At 39.3% G+C, this 20,031-nt stretch overlaps 2 protein-coding genes and 3 long non-coding RNA genes across 11 annotated transcripts in view; 2 read left to right on the top strand and 3 right to left on the bottom strand.

Moving 5' to 3' along the window:
• NRF1 (nuclear respiratory factor 1) overlaps positions 1-361 on the bottom strand; it is a 63,813-nt gene extending 63,452 nt beyond the window's left edge. For 2 of the 3 annotated variants that reach the window (XM_086886284.1, XM_086886282.1), the window contains exon 1: positions 209-361. The gene's annotated coding sequence lies outside the window, so the exon portion shown is untranslated. The remainder of the gene's footprint in view (positions 1-208) is intronic. The other variant, XM_086886283.1, reaches the window with a different exon arrangement.
• On the top strand, positions 20-10,428 carry LOC111923188 (uncharacterized). 5 transcript variants are annotated; one of them, XR_015286007.1, is made up of 6 exons: positions 20-195; positions 1,845-1,932; positions 2,883-3,031; positions 7,145-7,413; positions 8,392-8,443; positions 10,066-10,426. It is a non-coding gene; the product is annotated as an uncharacterized LOC111923188 (long non-coding RNA). The 5 variants fall into 5 exon arrangements; XR_015286009.1 differs by lacking the exon at positions 20-195 and having other exon boundaries at positions 541-1,932; positions 7,145-7,259; positions 10,066-10,428; XR_015286008.1 differs by lacking the exon at positions 20-195 and having other exon boundaries at positions 541-1,932; positions 10,070-10,428.
• On the bottom strand, positions 2,478-5,862 carry LOC147653374 (uncharacterized). The gene is made up of 2 exons (XR_015286012.1): positions 5,125-5,862; positions 2,478-4,720 (listed from the first exon to the last, which is right to left on the bottom strand). It is a non-coding gene; the product is annotated as an uncharacterized LOC147653374 (long non-coding RNA).
• Positions 10,429-11,940: 1,512 nt separating the features above from the next.
• On the top strand, positions 11,941-16,152 carry LOC111923191 (uncharacterized). Its single transcript, XR_015286010.1, has 2 exons — positions 11,941-12,271; positions 13,134-16,152. It is a non-coding gene; the product is annotated as an uncharacterized LOC111923191 (long non-coding RNA).
• A 1,112-nt stretch (positions 16,153-17,264) lies between these two features.
• Positions 17,265-20,002, bottom strand: SMKR1 (small lysine rich protein 1). Its single transcript, XM_023918871.2, has 3 exons — positions 19,885-20,002; positions 19,210-19,268; positions 17,265-17,524 (listed from the first exon to the last, which is right to left on the bottom strand). The coding sequence occupies exons 2-3, from the start codon at positions 19,210-19,212 to the stop codon at positions 17,321-17,323; spliced, it is 207 nt and encodes a 68-aa protein (XP_023774639.1). The 5' UTR covers positions 19,213-19,268; positions 19,885-20,002; the 3' UTR covers positions 17,265-17,320.
• Between the last annotated feature and the right edge of the window lie 29 nt (positions 20,003-20,031).

Genomic DNA, 20,031 nt, shown 5'->3' with positions numbered 1-20,031 from the left:
GCACCCGCCGCCCCCGCCCCGAGCCCCCCTCGCCGCTCCCCCCGCCGCCCTTCCCGGTCCCCCCGCGCTGCCCCAGCCCCGGGGCGGCCCCGCGGGCCCGGCGCGGCCGGGCGGTCGCGGCCGCCGGGGGAGCGGGTGCTGGCGGCGGGGGCCCCGCGTTGGTGCGGCTGCGCCGGGGCTGGAGGAGATTGCGCGGTAGGACGCTCACCTCAGAGCGGCTGCGCTGCGGCGGGCCCGCGCCGCGGGGCCGCGGCGGGCGGAGGGCGGGCGGCGGGCGGGGGGCGAGCGGGGCGGCGGCGCGAGTCGCCCTCGGCCGCCGCGGTGGCGAGCGCGGGAGGCGGGGACCGGCGGCGGCGGCGGCGGCGGAGGAGGCCGGGGACAGCGAGAGGGGGGGAGCGGGACGTATGGCGTCATAGCGCCGCGCCGCCGCCATCTTGAGGAGGGCGAGGGCGGCGGGGGCGGCCATGAGCGGGAGGTCGGGCGGGGGAGGCGCCATGTTGGGGGGGCGCGGGGGGCGCGAGGGGGCGGCGCCATGTTGGGAAGGTCGCGGCCGTTCCCGCCTCAGGGGCTCTGAGGGCAGCGCTGCAAAAACCTGGATTAGCGTGGAAATCGAGGGAAAAGCGGTTTAAAATTGACTTTTAATTTTATTTTTGTTTTGTTTTGTGGAAAAATCCAGTGTAAAATGGAAGTTGCGGAAAAATCGATTTAAAATATATCTATTTTTTGGCCATATTTTTAGTAGAAAAATCCAGTGTAAAATGGAAGTTGCGAAAAAATCAGTTTAAATAAATAAATAAATAAATAAATATCTTTATATATTCCATATTTTTGTTGAGACAATACAGTGTAAAATGGAAGCTGTGGAAAAGATCAGTTTATATATATATGTGTGTGTGTGTGTGTGTGTGTGTGTGTGTATGCATGTAGGTCTGTATATGTATATATTTTCCCCATAATTTTGGTGAGAAAATCCAGTTTAAAATGGAAGTTGTGGAAAAGTCAGTTTAAAATAGATTTATTTTTTTTTGGCCATATTTTTGGTTAGAAAATCAGTTTAAAATGGAAGCTGTGGGAAAATCAGTTTAAAATAATTTTTGGGTTTTTTTTTTTTTGCCATATTTTTGGCGGGAAAAAACCAGTTTAAAGTGGAAATTGCAGAAAAAACAATTTTAAATATTATTTTTTTGCCATATTTTTGGTGAGAAAATCCAGTTTAAAATGGAAATTGCTAGAAAATGCCTTTTAAAATAGAAATTTTGAAAAGGGAAAAGCCTGTTTAAAATAGTTTTGGTGGGTTTTTTTGCGAAAAATCATATTTAGAATGGATTTTTCTTATATTGTTTTGGTGGGAAAATCCCTTTTGAAGTGGAAATCATGGAAAAAAGCCAGTTCAAAATGGAAATGTTTCCCTTATTTTTTTGGTGGAAAAAATACAGTTCAAAATTTTTTTTTTTTTTTAATTTTTATTTTTATTTTTTTATTTTTTCTAAGATGCAGCACAAGAGGGAATTTCCCCCCCTTTTTTTGTGGAAGAACCAGGCTTAAAATTGACTTTTTCCCCCCATTTTGGTGGAAAGATCTATTTAAAATTTTTTTCCCCCCATTTTCTGTGGAATTCACTGAATTCCAAGTGTCCCAAGGCTGTCATTGGGACTTAAGGATGTGAAAGGCCTTTTCCAATGTAAACAATTCCATGCTTTAGGCAGCTGAAAAAAAGAGAAGAATTTAAAACACAGAGGAGAAAGGAGCTGAGGGAAATAATAAAAATTTCTATAATCTGTGGGGTTTTTGAGTCTTGAGGCAGAACTTGATTCCCTGAAGCTGTTGGATTTGTTTTTCCTTAGGAATGACGTGGAAAACGCAACGGGAACAGGCACGAGAAGAGTCCCCAGAAGTTATTTATGAGCAGCCTGGAAAGCAAAATATTTTCAGGTATTTCCCTTCATTAAGGGAGAATTTGTGTTTATTCTGTGCTCAGTGCTGGGGGTCTGCAGCATCAAAAAAAATTCAAAAAATTGGGCTTTAAATTAATCACCCCACAAGAATATCCTTGGATCGCTGCAGGAGGAAGCTCCTGGAGAAAGGTGGATATTTCCAAGGCCACGGATGACCCACCAATATTTCCAATATTTCCATGTGCTCCTGTTGGGTTTGGAATGGGCTGATCCAGACATGGGATTGTGAAAATTCCCAAAATCCCTGGGTTTTGGTGGCTGTTGAGTGCTGGCATGCTGTGGTCTCTTTTATTATTTATAATATTATATTTATTACTCTTTTATTCCTCGCCTCTGTGAGGAGCTGGGGGCACTCAGGAACAGCGTGGATGTTCGTTTGGGATGGATTGGAAATTATCCAGAGGTTCATTTCCCAGTGGGAACAATGCAACCCTTTTTCTCTGGAAAACTGAGCACCAGCACAGCACACACCTCCCTGGAAATCCAGGCTGTTCTGGGCCATAATCCTGCGTGAAAAGGTTGGGAAAAGACTTAACTGGGAATGCAGATGAGAATGCTGGTCAGGAAATGCTAAATTCAGTCTTGGGGAAAGGTTTAAATGTCCCCCATTCCTGGGTCTGGGAAGGGGAAATCACAGAAAAAATCACAGAATCCTGGAATGGGCTGGCTTGGAAGGGAATTTAGGGAATTTTGGGATCATCCACCCCCTGCCACGGGCAGAGACACCTTCCATTATCCCAGATTCCTCCAAGCTGGCCTTGGACACTGCCAGGGATGAGGAGTCTGCAACCTCTGGGACAACCTGGGGAAAAAAACCCACTGACTTTGAGAGACCACAAACAGCATTTTCCAAACATTCACCACACAGATGGGAGGGGGAAGAGCACTGCAGCTCCTCATCCTTTTTCTTCTCTCCCTCTTTTCCAGATTAAAAAGGAAAACGGCATCCACTGCTCTCCCTGAGGTGTGTCCTTGCAGCAGGGATTTGTCAGGAGCCTGCACTGAGCCGTCTCTGCGCGGCTCATGGAGAACCAGGATGGTTTTCCCCTACATCCACGGGGAATTTTGGCGCAAAAGTGGGTTTGTTTTAAGTGGCCTGGGCCAGGCTCTTCCTTCCACGGCTTTATTGGAGCCAACCAAAACCAAGGCTGAATTTGGGGGTGGTTCCTGTAGTGTTAGAGACTGCGGTCCCCCAAATCCGTCATTGCTCTGGAGAGCTGCTGCTGGAGGGGATTTTGGATTCCTGCAGCATCTCCCAGCGCTTGTCAGGGCTCTACAAACACACATTTCTGGTCTTTCTTTCGAGTATTCCCTCTCTCCAGTTTAGATCCTTACATGTAGTCCCTTTGCAGGCACTCCTCAGACATTTCCAGCTTGTTTTCACTTCTTATTTTCAAATATATTTGTATAAAGGTGGATATAGTTTGGTCACAATGATTTGGGAACTCCAAACATCTCGTGTACAATTAACGGGGAGACAAAGATCAGGCTGAGGAAGGTGAAAACGAGCTGGGAGCTCCCTGGTTGTGCCCTCCTATCCCCACATCTTGCACCAAGCTGGTTTTCACACCAGAGAGGAATTTTTTTCAGTCAGTTTTTAAGACAGGGATTGCCTGACTCCAGTCAGGCTCATTTCCATCTTGGTGGCTGCTGGAGCACCTGATAATCCCAGTCCTGGAGTGTGAGAAATGAGTCTTACTCTTTAAAATTTTAAAAGTTTCATAAGGGATAAAAAAGGAATTTTACAGCGCTGGGTGCATATCCAGAGCTAGAGGCACTCTGGTTAACTATAACTCTTCTTATATACATTTTATTGCATTGATTAAATGTATATTAATGAAGATTATACATATTCAAACTTGGTTTTTTTGAGTTCTTTTATGTGTTTCTGGGAATTCTTTAGCTTGGTTTGGCTCCTGACCTGTCGTGCAAAAGTGTAACTTGATTTTTGAGAGTCGCTATTTCTTCACAATGACAAATGAGGAGTTACTGATAATCAAATGCTCAGTGGCAGAAGCCTTCACATCTTCTTTTTTGATGTTATTTGTGTGGTTCTTTTAGTGTTGTCTAATCATACAGGGTTTTTTAACTACAATAGTTTTAACTATTTCCACAAATTTGAGTTATTCTCACTATTGTCAGCTACAAAAGCATCAGCTACTTCTGAAAAAAATTAAAATGCACAACACAGTTTTTATTTAATATTTTGCAAAAGCCTAAACTATAATATATGTTAATCACACAAATATATTTATATATATGAGCTACACAGGGCCAGGACTTTGGCCACAAAAGCTGACAAATTATACTATATTAAAACCAGTGAATATATTTAATATACCCACACTGTTTTACCCTTTATCCAGCACACCAGAATCACTGAGTTTTCCCAGTTTCCTCACACCCCTTTCTGTGGCCTTTAGCCCAAATTCCTGAGGGAATTTGAATGCTGATTTCCCATGTGAGGAGCTTACATTTCTGCAGCCAGGCTAAGGTTTAATTTGCTTTCTCAGCAAGATCTCAAATCAAAGATTGATCAGAGATTGATCAGAGATTGATCATCCTGTACCTAAACAAGATATTCACACTGTTCGAAGCCCTTGCACACGTTTCTGCAGTGGAATCCCACCCTGAGCTGCCCTCTCAGGTGACTGATCCCAGCACTGATGCAGATGTTCAGATCTGGGGAAGATCCAAAGTTTGAGAAGGAAAACTGCAGCTTGGAGGTGTTAATTGTCACCTCGTGCTGATGAAAGGGCAGCAGCCTGGGGAAGGGAGGAAAGCAACAAGAATAACAGGTTTAAAACGTGCAACAATAGTAAATATTAAATATTATTAAAATAAATATTAAATATTAAAATAAACATCAGAATAAATATTAAATCCAACATTAAAATAAATATTAAAATAAATATTAAGTGAAAAATCAAATAAATATTAAAATAAATATTAAGTGAAAAATTAAATAAATATTAAAATAAATATTGAAACAAATATTAAAATAAACATTGACGTAAATATGGAAATAAATATTAATATAAATATTAACATAGATATTAACATAAATATCAAAATAAATATTAAAATAAATATTAAAATGATGGAAGTAGTGAGTTTTGTTACCTAAAGAGCTGGAATTTTAAGGGAATGGGGATATAACAATTCTCACCTCATGGAAGATCAGTGGGTTCAGGTGAGCTGACATGAATTCCATGGGAATTGGAAAAGTCCTGGAGCCACCTGAGAGCTGGAGGAGCCCAGGATGTGCCAAGGGACACCGGGGAAATCACCAATGTGAATCCCACAGACATCTCCTTCCATCTCCTCTCCTGGAGAAGCTTGGAGGAAAGAACTTTTAACACCTACTGAAGCATTCTGAGAGACCCCAGCTGTGGTTCCAGGGGAGAAAATCAAAATATCAGCGGCCAGTGTAAGAGCTGGAAGTCCTAGCCCCGTGTAGATTATATATATATATATATATATATATATATATATATATATATATATATATATATATATATATATTAGTGTGATGACAACACCGATGTTGGAGTTTAAAGTTGTATCAGTGAAGCAATTAACTCACAGTAATTATTGCAGTTGGGCTTTGCTGGAGTTTCCTCGGTGCTGATGTGGCCAACACACCCAAAAAAGGCTTTAAATGTGGATTATCTCACCTTGCTTTGCACTTCTGTAGCAAAAAGCTGAGCTGCTCATGCTGGGATCTCCCTAGGGATAAAAAGGAGATGGGAAACAGGAATGTGAATTATGGACACTCCCAAAAAAACTCGGATTTTTTTTGCCACATTTGTGGCAAAATAAAATTCCTTAATTCCTTAAATTAAGTCGTTCCTGGAAAAAATTAATTTGCTTTTTTAAGACTTTTTTTTTTTTTCTAATTTCTTTATAGTATGGAAAGGAAAGGTATGTAGAATAAATAAATAAGTTAAAAAAATTAAAATATATTAAGAAAAGTAAATAAAATTAAATCAATTAAATAAATAAAAAGGTTTGTAGAATAAATATTATCATTATATAATAATATATTCATTATAATGAATGTTATGTATAAGGTTAGAATATAGTTTTATAACTAATTATAATAATATAATAATACAAATATAATAATATAATATAATAAATATAATAATATAACTAACATAATTTTATTTTTGTTATTGATGACATTTAGAAATAGTGTTATAATACACATATATGTTAGGCTATAACATGATATTAAAGCACAGTTTTGTATAATTTTATAATGTTTATATAACCCAGAGACTGAAAAGACAGCCAGAGACCCCCCTGCATTCTTAAAATTATCTTTTCCTCCAAGATCTCCAAGAGAAGGATTTATTTCACCCGTTATGAGAGGATCTAAAACCCTGTGGCACCAAGAAGATTGATCTATTGGGAAGGGGGAAAGGTTTAGGCAAAAGCCTAAACTATAAATATTATAAAATATTTTATTATTATTATATTATATTTATCTTATAAATATATTAAAATATATAAACATATAAATATATTTTATATTTATAGTATATTTAATTATATAAAAATATTATGAAAATTACAAATTATTAAATAAAAACTGTGTTGTGCATTGTAACTTTTTGCAGAAGTAGCTGATGCCTTTGCTTTTGTAGCTGACAATAGTGAGAATAACTCAAATTTGTGGAAATAGTTAAAACTATGATAGTTAAAAAAATCTGTAGGATTAGACAACACTAAAAAAACCACACAAATAACATCAAAAAAAAGATGTGAAGGCTTCTGCCACTGAGCATTTGATTATCAGTAACTCCTCATTTGTCGTTGTGAAGAAATAGCGACTCTCAAAAATCAAATTACACTTTTGCACGACAGGTCAGGAGCCAAACCAAGCTAAAGAATTCCCAGAAACACATAAAAGAATTCAAAAAACCCAAGTTTGAATATGTATAATCTTCATTAATATACATTTAATCCATACAATAAAATGTATATAAGAAGAGTTATAATTACCAAGGGTGCCTCTAATTCTGGCTGTGCATCCAGCGCTGTAAAATCTGTTCTGGGGTGACTTTATGATACTGGTATTCCCAATTTCCTGTTTTATATATATATATATTATATATTAAGTTCTACACCTTTAAAGGTTAGCTTTTGGAGCTAAGGAAGTTGAAATGCTTTCTGCTTTTCAGGTGATGGGAGTGGAAAAGGAGGAGGAATTGATAACAGAATTGATAAAATTGCAGATTTCTAAGAAAACACAGCTACTCCTGGGACAGTTCCCAAAGGGCAAACTGTAATTATGAGGTACTCCCTCAAATATTGTATTTAATTTCAGGAATTTCTTCCTGATAAAGTATCTCAGGAGCCAAGAAGTGACAGAAGATTTCCAGGACCCATCTCAGGCCGTGTCATTTGAGAGGAGTTGGACCCGATGCCAAACTCTGTGGTTACAACTGGAGTAAGACCAAGAGCTTGGAAAGCTTCAGTACAAGCCAGCAGAAGACACCTTTTCCCCTGGGTGTTCCCTGTGTGAAAAACAGGGTCCAAATATTTGTATATAGAATCTTAAAGTTTAATAAAAAGGCAATTAGGAGATAAAAATAAAGTAAAATATACAGTTATGGCCAGGTGTCTAACAAAGGATTGTCCCTTAAAAACAGAACCCTATTACATATCCATAAATTCTCATACATATTCAGACATTCTTTTTAAGTTTTTGATGTTCCTTTGTTTAGTTTTTACCTTTCCCCCTTCCCAATAGATCAATCTTCTTGGTGCCACAGGGTTTTAGATCCTCTGATAACAGGTGAAATAAATCCTTCTCTTGGAGATCTTGGAGGAAAAGATAATTTTAAGAATGCAGGGGGGTCTCTGACTGTCTTTTCAGTCTCTGGGTTATATAAACATTATAAAATTATATAAAACTGTGCTTTAATATCATGTTATAGCCTAACATATATGTGTATTATACCACTATTTCTAAATGTCATCAATAACAAAAATAAAACTATATTAGTTATATTATTATATTTATTATATTATATTATTATATTTATAATATATTATTATATTATTATATTTATAGTTATAAAACTATATTCTAACCTTATACATAACATTCATTATAATGAATATGTTATTATATAATGATAATATTTATTCTACAAACCTTTTTATTTTTTTTAAATTTTGTTTATTTTTCTTAATTTATTTTATTTTTTTTAACTTATTTATTTATTCTACATACCTTTCCATACTATAAAGAAATTTAAAAAAAAAAAAAATCTTAAAAAAGCAAATTAATTTTTTCCAGGAACAACTTAATTTAAGGAATTAAGGAATTTTATTTTGCCACAAATGTGGCAAAAAAAATCCGAGTTTTTTTGGGAGTGTCCATAATTCACATTCCTGTTTCCCATCTCCTTTTTATCCCTAGGGAGATCCCAGCATGAGCAGCTCAGCTTTTTGCTACAGAAGTGCAAAGCAAGGTGAGATAATCCACATTTAAAGCCTTTTTTGGGTGTGTTGGCCACATCAGCACCGAGGAAACTCCAGCAAAGCCCAACTGCAATAATTACCGTGAGTTAATTGCTTCACTGATACAACTTTGAACTCCAACATCGGTGTTGTAACTTCTGATTTAACATCTCAGCCTGCACAGGAAACTCTAATTCCAGGCTGATTATCTCCATCCTTCACAGAACAGGCTCTCCCTATTAAATGATGTGGGAAAAGTGCCCCCAGGAGCTGCGTGACCTACTTAAATCATCCTGAGAGAGTGAGAAAAAAAAAAGAAATCAATTTTGAAGTTCAATGTGATTTTCTGCTTGTACTGAACAGCTTTAAGCAATTTTGCTTCCTTCAATTATCCTTGTGCTGCTGTTTCCCTGCTGACATTTCCTGTAGGATTGTAGCAGCACTTGGCCTATCCTCGTCTTTTCTGCTATTTTAAAAATACTCAAAAATTCAGCATTAAGTGCAGGTGAACTTTTGAACATTTAGGTCAAGAATTTCCACCAAAGATCCCCCCTCGTGGCACAGGATTGTGGCCATTCCCAGGCTGCAGCCATGGGTTCCATTAAATATTTCATTTTTCTTACACATTTCTCTCTTTTGGTGCCAGTTACAGCTCCAAGGCAAATCTGACACTTTTTTTTTTGCATAAATATTTGGTTTGCTTTAGCTTCGTTGTGAATGTATCAGACTTTAAATTATAATAAATTTAAATATAATGTAACATAATGTAACATAATATAATATAATGTAATATTATGTAACATAATGTAACATAATGTAATATAATGTAACACAATATAACACAACATAACACAATATAATATAACACAATATAATACAATATAACACAATATAATACAATACAATATAATATAATATTTATTATATATATAAATAATAAATACATTTAAATTTAAAACTTCCATTTGATTGTTTCTCCTAAATTCATGTGGCAATAACCTAAAAGGAACACAGCCATTTTAAAGGCCTCTATTTTATTTTAAACTCATTAAATATTTTTTTAACAAAATTATTTGCAGCCCAAACAAAAAAAAAATTAAATAATCAAGGAACAAGGTGTTTTCTGCCCAGGATTCTTTCATGGTTTGAGGCTGCCGAGATGGGAAGGCCCTAAAAGAAGGAGAATTCCTGAATTCCCTGAATATTCTCAGGAAAATATTGGATAATCACACAGTGCAGAACACACCAGGATGTAACAAACCCATCCCAGTGGTTGAACTGGGAGACTTTGGTACCTGCAGGTGTCCTGGAACCTGCCCAACAACCACTCCTTCCAGTCCTAAAATTTTATTCCTTTTGCTCTTTTGTATGGCAGCTACAAAAGCAAAAGAGAGAGATAAAAAAAACAAAAAAACAGCTTAAGTCATTTTTAAAAAATATACAGAAAGTTTGCAAAGCAGAGATTTATTAGAAGATGGTAAAATTGAGAGTTTTATGTGCTTGAAATGGCACCAGGCGAGGATAGTGAAAAATGAGTGAAGGATAGAGGAGATAACCACTGAAAACTTGATTTTGTTTCCCTCTGCTGACACTATTTAGCACCAACATTTAAAAAAACTCTTTTTTTTTTAAGGAAGATTTCCTTTGAAAATTCTCCATGGGAACCTCTTTGTTATGGAGATACCTTTCAAGAGGAAAAGAGTCCTCAGCTCTCCATCCTCCCCTGGATCTGGGAGGGAACAGCCAGGGCAGCTCCTCAAATGAGAACTGGGACAAAAGGATCCCTTCCCAAGCCTTTCTTCCACATCCAGAAATTCCCTGTGAAATGCCTGTGAAATCCAGAAATAATGGGGAAGGAGAAACCCCTGCAATCCAGAAATGCTGGCTGAAGGGAAGGGAAAGGACAGGAAGAAGCGTGATACACCCTCATTCCAAATGGGTGAAAAATATTAATTATCAAATTGTATATATTTATATTTATCTTTATCTATTTATATTTATCTTCATTTATATTTATCTTTATCTGTATTTTTATATTTATATTGTATAATTTATATATAAATTATATATATAAATAATTTATATTGTTTATATCTTTATATCTATACTTTTATCTCTATATTCTATATATTTTTATATACTTAAATATATATTTATGTTTTCCATATTTATATTATTTATATTGTATAATATATATTTATATTTCTATGTATTATATTTATATTTTATAATTATATTATATAATTATATTGTATAATTTATATTATATATTATTATTTATATTGTATATATGATATAATTTATATTATTTTATAGATATAATTATATATATTATATATATATTTTTCTATTTTGTATTATCATTTATATTTATATTATTTACCTTCTATAATCTATACCTTTTATATTTATATTGTATAATTTATGTTATTTATGTTTATATTTAAAATTTTTGTTTTATAATTAATATTTATATTTTATAATTTATATTATTTCTCTAGATATATTTATAGTACAGATTTATATTTAATTTTTATATATTTATATTTGTATTTTATATTATTTATATTTATATCATATAATATATAATATATAATATATAATATATAATATATAATATATAATATATAATATATAATATATAATATATAGTATATAGTATATAATATATAGTATATAATAAATGATATTTTATAATTTATATTTATATATAATATATTTTATATATTTATATTTTATATAATTATATACACTTATATTTCATAATTTATTTTTATAATTTATATTACTTATATTTATATTTATCTCTTCCACTTCCATCACAGAACAGTCCTGTGACTCTCCCCACCCACACACACCCCAACATCTCCTGTATTTTTAACAGCAGGGTTCTGCTGCACAACTTCCTGCAGGAAACGTGAGGCAACAGAGCACAGGAAACCCCAAAACTACAGAAATTTAACTCCCTGCAAGGTCTGACACTCAGAACAACACAATTTCCTCGTGCCATAAAAATAGGCATCTCCAAATTGCAGATACCTCTCACAAAAATAGAATTTGTGCAGAGCAGGATTTATTCATCATAAACTCAGCTTAAATCCTGCACCCCAGAAAAGCCCATCCGAGAACCAAATTCTTGGGTCAAAGAAATGAATATATTTATTAAGTAATTTTTTTTTTCTTGGGTTAAAGATATAAATATATTTGTTAATTATTTAAGTAAATTTTTTTTCTTTAGGTTAGAGAAATTAATATATTTATTAATTATTTAAGTAATTTTTTTTTTCATGGGTTAAAGAAATTAATATGTTTATCAATTATTTAAGTATTTTTTTCTTGGGTTAAAGAAGTGAATATATTTATTAATTATTTAAGTATTTTTTTTTTTCTTGGGTTAAAGAAATTAATATATTTATTAATTATTTAAGTAATTTTTTTGGGGGGGGTCAAAGAAATGAATATATTTATTAATTATTTAATTATTTTTTTTAAAAAAAATATTATTTAAATAAAGAACACAGCAATTTTAAAGGCCTCTATTTTATTTTAAGGTCATTAAATATTTTTTAACAAAGTTATTTGCAGACAAAAAAAAATAAAAAATTAAAAAATCAAGGAACAAGGTGTTTTCTCCCCAGGATTCTTTCATGGTTTGAGGCTGTTGAGATGGGAAGGCCCTAAAAGAAGCAGAACTCCTGAATTCCCTGAATATTCCCAGCACTTTTAAGCAAATCCTGCCATTTGAAACCCAAAATTTGCTTTAGAGATGTCTTTATTAACCACTAAGGAGATGGAATTACACACAAAATATGGAATTACACACAAAACTCAGCTGAGAGGTAAAAGGAAAAAGGAGGGAGGGGGAAAAAGGAAAATAAGTGTTTCATTTCTCACTTTGGGGTTGTTGGGAAGGGTTTTTTCATCTGCTGTCAAAAAAGTGAATGGCAACTTTTCAGATCCACTGAAATCTTTGCTCTTCACTGGTCACCATCTGATGTGTCCAGTGGCATCGTGCTGAAATCAGAATTTTTGTGTTAGAGAGAACAAATAATATTATTATATTTAATATTTTATTAAAATATTAATTAATTGTATTAATTTTTATTTTTAATTAATTTATTTATTTTTAAAATATTTATTAATTTTAAGAAATTGAATAGTTTTAATATTTTATTTTTAGATTTAATTTTATTTTTTATATTTTATATTAATATAAAATAGGTACTTTATAGATTTTATATAAATAAAAAAATATAAATATTGTTAGAAATATATAATATATTTATATATATAAATATAAATATATAAAATTAGAAAAATATATAAATATATTTGTTATATTTTTATAAATATAAATATATTTATATATTTTTATAATTAATTATATATAATATAGTAATTAAATATATTGTATATATTTATATACAATAAATATTGTAATTTACTAATAATATTAATAATATTAATATCAAACTAATAAATATTCCAGTAAATTTCAGATACTGGAACTTGGGATTTTTGACACCAGTATATCTCCAGTTTAACCACAGATATCAAAATGACCTTGCTCACTTTTAACCATCCCAAACCACATTAAGCAGTTCCTACTTCAGCACTTGGAAACATCTATCCCTAATAGCCCTGTGTGGCAAATATACCATACAAAAATCAAATATTTTGTTTTTTTAATTAATTTCTTAGCTGGAGATGCTGAACACGGAGGTTGCAAGAGATGTCTGGCTCCAGAAAGGTGACGACTGGAGGAAATAGCTGCGAGCTGCTGTGACCAGAGACTTCCTGGTGGGTGCTGGGGGAGCGAGAACACGAGAGAGGGATGAGGAGGAGATGTAGGTGCACAGCTCGGAACAAACCGGAGCTGCAAACCACATCCTGCAGCATCTGAGCGGGGCAGCTCAGCTGGTTCGCGGGGAAACAGGAAATCCAGCGGCCTGGGCGTCCCTCCTGAGGGACACCGTGAACACGGTGCTGGGGTCGTGGGTGAGCTTGGGGATCTTTTCCATCCCGTGGTGATTTTCCTAGGAACACAGTGCAGGGGTCATGGGTGGGCTTGGTGATCTTTTCCAGCTCATAGTTTTTCATCCCATGGTTATCTTCCAATGCTGGGTTCATTATTGGACTTGGTGATCTTTTCCATCCCATGGCTATTTTCCTGAGATCACGGTGCTGGGTTGATGGCAGGACTTGGTAACCTTTTCCAGCTCTGAGTTTTCCATCCCATTATTATTTTCCAGTCCTGGGTTCATGGCTGGACTTGGTGATCTTTTCCAGCTCCAAGTTTTACATCCCATGGTTATTTTCTTGAGAGCACAGTGCTGGGCTGATGATTGGACTTGGTGATCTTTTCATCCTGTGGTTATTTTCCTGGGAACATGGTAGTGGGTTCATGGCTAGACTTGGTGATCTTTTCCATCCCATGTTGATTTTCCTGAGAACACAGTGCTGGGGTCATGGTTGGACTTTGGGTTGATGGTTGGACTTGGTGATCTTTTCCAGCTCCAAGTTTTCCATCCCGTGGTGATTTTCCTAGGAACACAGTGCAGGGGTCATGGGTGGGCTTGGTGATCTTTTCCAGCTCAAAGTTTTTCATCCCATGGTTATCTTCCAGTGCTGGGTTCATTATTGGACTTGGTGATCTTTTCCAGCTCCGAGTTTTCCATCCCATTATTATTTTCCAGTCCTGGGTTCATGGCTGGACTTGGTGATCTTTTCCAGCTCCAAGTTTTACATCCCATGGTTATTTTCTTGAGAGCACAGTGCTGGGCTGATGATTGGACTTGGTGATCTTTTCATCCTGTTGTTATTTTCCTGGGAACATGGTAGTGGGTTCATGGCTAGACTTGGTGATCTTTTCCATCCCATGTTGATTTTCCTGAGAACACGGTGCTGGGGTCATGGTTGGACTTTGGGTTGATGGTTGGACTTGGTGATCTTTTCCAGCTCCAAGTTTTCCATCCTGTGGTGATTTTCCTGGAACACAGTGCTGGGTTGATGGCAAGACTTGGTGATATTTTCCATCCCCTGGTAATTTTCCAGGGAACACGGTGCTGGGTTGATGGCTGGACTTGGTGATATTTTCCTCTTCTGAGTTTTCCATCCTGTGATTATTTTCCTGAGAACATGGTACTGGGTTCATGGTTGGACTTGATGATCTTTTCCAGCCCATGGTTATTTTCCAGGGAACACTGTGCTCGGTTGATGGCAGGACTTGGTGATATTTTCCAGCTCTCAGCTTTTCCATCCTGTGATTATTTTCCTGAGAACACAGTGCTGGGTTCATGGTTGAACTTGGTGATCTTTTCCATCCTGTGGTGATTTTCCTGGGAACACAGTGCTGGGTTGGTGGCAGGACTTGGTGATTTTTTCCAGCTCCAAGTTTTCCATCCCATGATTATTTTCCAGTCCTGGATTGATGGCAGGACTTGGTGATCTTTTCCAGCTCTGAGCTTTTCCATCCTGTGATTTTCCTGAGAACACAGTGCTGGGGTCATGGTTTGATTTGGTGATCTTTTCCATCCCGTGGTGATTTTCCTGAGAACACAGTGCTGGGGTCATGGTTTAATTTGGTGATATTTTCCATCCCGTGGTGATTTTCCTGAGAACACAGTGCTGGGGTCATGGTTGGACTTTGGGTTGATTGTTGGACTTGGTGATCTTTTCCAGCTCCCAGCTTTTCCATCCCGTGGTGATTTTCTTGACATGTTGTGAGAGACTGGTTTGTGGCTTAGACATTGCTAAAATCATCAAAGTGCTTTTGCCCACTGTGGCAAACTGGAATTGCTGTCCAGCTGTGACCACCAGAGCCACCCCTCCCCAAACACCTCCAAGTAGAATGCTGGATTTTGAAGCTGGGATAAAACAAAGGTGGTACTTTCATCCAATTATCCCAGATCTGGGAAGAAGAACGGACCCACAAGGATATTGGAAGAGAGATTGATGTTGCCAGCTCAAACAATCAAGGGCGAGTTATGATGTGCAAAAGCCACTGATAAGGGAATTTTTTATCAAGGGCACTGCCTCTTTGTCCCTGCTCCAGGGAACTCTGCTGGGATAATTCCCCTGCCCTGGAATATCGGGATATTCACAGCTCCAGGGAACTCTGCTGGGATAATTCCCCTGCCCTGGAATATCGGGATATTCGCAGCTCAGGAACTCTGCTGGGATAATTCCCCTGCCCTGGAATATCGGGATATTCGCAGCTAGCCCCGAGGCGTTCACCTCGGCCATAAAGGGCCATCCTGGGCCACAGGGACTGAACTGTGCCGATACAAAAGGCAGCTGCATCATCTCTGAAGGTGTCAAAGAGGCCCGAAGTGTTCCACAGGATTCCATCATCCAGGGTGATGGAACTCCCCGCTCCAGGGGAGGCACCTGGAGTGAATACAAACCCAGATTTTCGTGTTCTGCGCATTTCTCCCGCCACCTCTTCGGGATTTCCCCTCATCCCCAGGTGGATCCACTCTGTGACCACCAGTTGGAGCAACAGACAGTGGGATTGCAACAACCAGTTCTCACCACGAGACCTGTGGGTGGTGAGATCTTTCTCCTCTTATCCTTTCCATCTTTTCTCGTATCACATTTTCTTAAGTGTTACTTTAATGCTTCTGTGTTGTCATGTTACTGTAGATAATAACAGCCAAAATGGCTGCATGGCTGTTTTCCTCTGCAACCAAATTGCTCTTAAATAAACCTTTCTAATAAATATATATTTAATTTTTTCCCTCCAAACATCAATTTTACCCTTGGCTTTCTAGGGTGGGTAAAACAAACCCAGTGGAGTTTGCAGCAAGCTACAAATGACAGCAGCTGGCTGACAAGCAATGCCACCAGTTATGATTTTTCCCTGGTCAAAAACTCCTCAGAAAGGGAAAGTTTTAGGCTGGAGAAACAGGATTTATTGGCTTGCTTTGATGATAATTGGCTGTTACCTGGAACTGGAAGGAACTGGAAGCTGGAGGTGTGGAAAGGCCTGGGAGAGATGCAGAGCTCCTCTCAAGGTGGTGCTTCATGATTTCCCCAGGGCTGTGTTGAACTCCCGTGGAGGAAATGCAGCACAAGTGACACTGAGCTGTGACACGGAGCTTGTGGTGTCCAGCCAGGATGTTTGGGCTGAGAATGGTGACAGTGAGTGACAGCCATCACCACTCTGCTGGGGGTAACAGAGTCCCTGACAAGGCCTAAATCACATTCCCAGGATCATTTGGGATGGAAAACACCTCCAAGATCATCCAGTCCAAGCTGTGACTGACCCCACCTTGTACCCAGCCCAGAGCACTGAGTGCCACCTCCAGCCCTTCCTTGGACACCTCCAGGGATGGGCACTCCAAACCTCCCTGGGCACTTCCAGGGCCACCCTTTCCATGGGGAAATTCCTGCTGCTGCCCACCCTGAGCCTCCCCTGGCCCATCCTGAGGCCGTTCCCTCTCCTCCTGTCCCCGTTCCCTGGGATAAGATCCCAAATCCCCCCTGGCTGTCCCCTCCTGGCAGGGAGTTGTACAGAGCCAGAAATTCCCCCTGATCCCCCTTTTCTCCGGGCTGAGCCCCTTCCCAGCTCCCTCAGCTTCTCCTCACATGACTCCTTCAATCCCTCCTGAGCTCAGGGAGGTCTCAGGGACTCACCCCATCCATAAGGAATGACAGCAGGGTGGGTAAACCCAGCCCCAGCTCAGCCCTGCCGAGGCACAGCGCTCCATCCTTCAGGCTGAGGGGCCACAGCTGGAGTGACAATGGCACAGTGTCCCCTGCCACCCTCACTGGGCACAAACCACCATCAAAGTGCCTTTGGACACAGAAAATATTTCAGCTGACCACAGCAGAGGTTAGGGTGGATTTAATCACAAAGCAAAGTCTTCACAGGGCGAGTCTGATTTTCACTTCTTTTTCTTCCCCTTCTTTTTGAGAGAGCCAGGCCAGGGATAACCCCGGAATTCCAGGAAGGCAGCGGCGTTGTGAGAGATGTAGTAAGCATTGAGCATGGCAGCTGGGCTGAAGATATCCACTCCTTTCACCTGCCTCCTTCCACGCTTTCTGGATCTTCTGCCTTTCCCACCCTTGCGTTTTTTGCCTTTGCCCGCCTGCAGAGAGAAAACGACCACAAACCCACTCGGTTTTGGGTCTTTGCTGTCTCACTTTTGGGTGGAGGATTCCAGGCTGAGAGAGCTGGGGGTGCTCAGCCTGGAGAAGGCTCCAGGGAGAGCTTCCAGCACATTCCAGGGCCTGGAGGGGCTCCAGGAGAGCTGGAATTTGGGAAAGGCCTGGAGGGACAGGACACAGGGAACGGATCCCAGTGCCAGAGGGCAAGGATGGATGGGATCTTGGGAAGGAATTCCCAGAGCGGCTGTGGCTGCCCCTGGATCCCTGGAATTGTCCAAGGCCAGACTGGACACTGGGGCTGGGTGCAGCCTGGGACAGCTGGGAATGTGGTTGGAAGGAGATGAGCTTTAAGGTCCTTCCAGCCCAAACCATTCCATGATTCCATGATCCCAAGACATCCCAGAGCAGCTGTTTTGTTCCATCTTAGCCCTGGCTCGCAGCATTAGCTCAGAGCCCCTCACCTCACTTTGTGGTGATTTTTATGTAAGGATTCACAAGCATTAATACAACTTTAATTAATTAAATTTAATCAATTAATTAATTCACCCAATCCCTGTTTGCTCTGCAGGCTGTGAGAACCTCTAAAGCCATCAGACTGAGTTCATCATCATCCCCCTGTGCTTCCATCTGGCTAAAAAAAAAAAGGTTTGCGCACAAAAGTTCTTTTCCACCTATTGTTTGGGTTTTTTTTTTTAATTACTACATGAGGATGCAATCCTGAAGTAACTCTGCCTGTGTTCATCCATTCCTGTGTGCCTGCTTGTGACTCTTGAATCAGGAAAGCAGGACTCCCTCCCACAGTTCCCACAGAGCTGGGATGGAGCTGCTCTCCCACCACTGGTGGTTACACAAATCCAAACCCACGTAGCGCATTTTCCACGTCATCATCTCTAAAAACTCCCATCACAGCTCAGCACTGAGTGCAAAAGAGACAAACATTTGTGCTCTGAGGTGTGAGAACAGAGTAAAGGGCAAAATCCTCAGAATCAGCCGGGAGCACGGCATGAAAGAATGTGAACAGCTAAAGAAAAATTAATAAATCAAATTTTCTATGTAAAACACACAGACCCTCTATTACAGAAGCAAAAAAGAGAGAAAATAAGAGTGCAAACTGCAGCTGATGGCAGATTATTTGCAGAATGAAACTATTTGAGCTCAGACATAGGTTTGGGATGCCAACAAGCCTCTTTCACAAACCTTAATCCGAGAGAATTTGTGGAAATCTGTGGAATTTTACATGCTGGAATGTGCCCCCTTTCACAGGGACATGCTTGTGCCAGATTTTGTAGCCAGCCAGCCACCTGAGTCCCATTCCTTCTTTGTCCAGTGTCTCTGGTGGATTTTGTGAGCACTTGGAGGTTCCTGGTAGGAATTCAGCCTGTAGCTGATCTTCCCAAATATAAAAGATTTGATATATATAAAATAAATAAAAATAAAAAAAGACAGAGCTTGCAGGCTCTATATGCTATGTACAAAATTTTACAGCCTGAAGCCAAGAACAAGAAAAGCTAAAAAATCAGAATTTGGTTTACACTTGAACACAAAGGTAATTTGGGCAAGTCAGTTCTGTCCTGCAGCTGTGGGAAGGAAATTTTTGGTTAAAAACAAGGACCTTTTTCCTTAAAAAAGTGTTACCAACGCTTCTGAAGGATCAAAGTTGTTTTACCATGGCTGAGTCTTTTCACAGAGCAGCCAGGACTCCACATCAAGCCCCGGAGATGGATCCTGCAACACAAAATTACATGGTTAGTGTAAAGCTCCTGTGTCTGTGTAGGACCCCACTAAACTTTGAAGCAAAAAAGGGAAAAAATAGTTACTCCCTTGCAAAAACAGGTCGAGGTGGGTCATCCCTAAAAGCTGACGCTCACCTGTGAAATCAGCTGCTAATTGTCAAATTTCAAGACTCTGAGCTTTCCAGCAAAGCCCTCGAGGTTTACAATCACAGAATCCTGGACAAGAGCTCCAAGACCAAGTCCAGCCGCTCCCCAGCGCTGCCAGGGCCACCACCGACCCCAAGTGTCCCCAAGTGCCACATCCACGTGGCTTTGAAATCCCTCCGGGGCTGGGGACTCCATCCAACCCTGAGGCTGTGCGAGGGCTGGGAAACTCTTTTAGGGCAGGAATTTTCCCCATATCCAGCCTCAACCTCTGGCACAACTTGAGGCTGTTTTCTCCTGTTCTGTCCCTGTGCCCTGGCAGCAGAGCTCGACCCTCAATTGGCTGCACCCTCCTGTCAGGGAGTTGTAATGAGCGAGCAGGTCCTTCCTGAACCTCCTTTTCTCCCGCGGCTGCCCCAGCTCCACCTGCCTCACCGCGCCGTGTAGAAATGGCAGAATCTCACCCTCCTATGCCCACATCACGGCGGCTCTTCAGCGATCCCGACCCCTCTTCCCCCGCAGAGCCGCCATGGCCGCCTCTCCTTCCCCTCAGCGTCTCGTTGTCATAGCTACCTCGGGGGCGGGGGTCTGATATTGATTGACAGCTCGAT

This window comes from Cyanistes caeruleus, chromosome 4 (genome assembly GCF_971803275.1).
Source record: "Cyanistes caeruleus chromosome 4, bCyaCae1.hap1.1, whole genome shotgun sequence".
Classification (NCBI taxonomy): Eukaryota; Metazoa; Chordata; class Aves; order Passeriformes; family Paridae; genus Cyanistes; species Cyanistes caeruleus.
The sequence above is the reverse complement of the archived record's forward strand: the minus strand, read 5'-3'. Positions and strand labels throughout refer to the sequence as shown.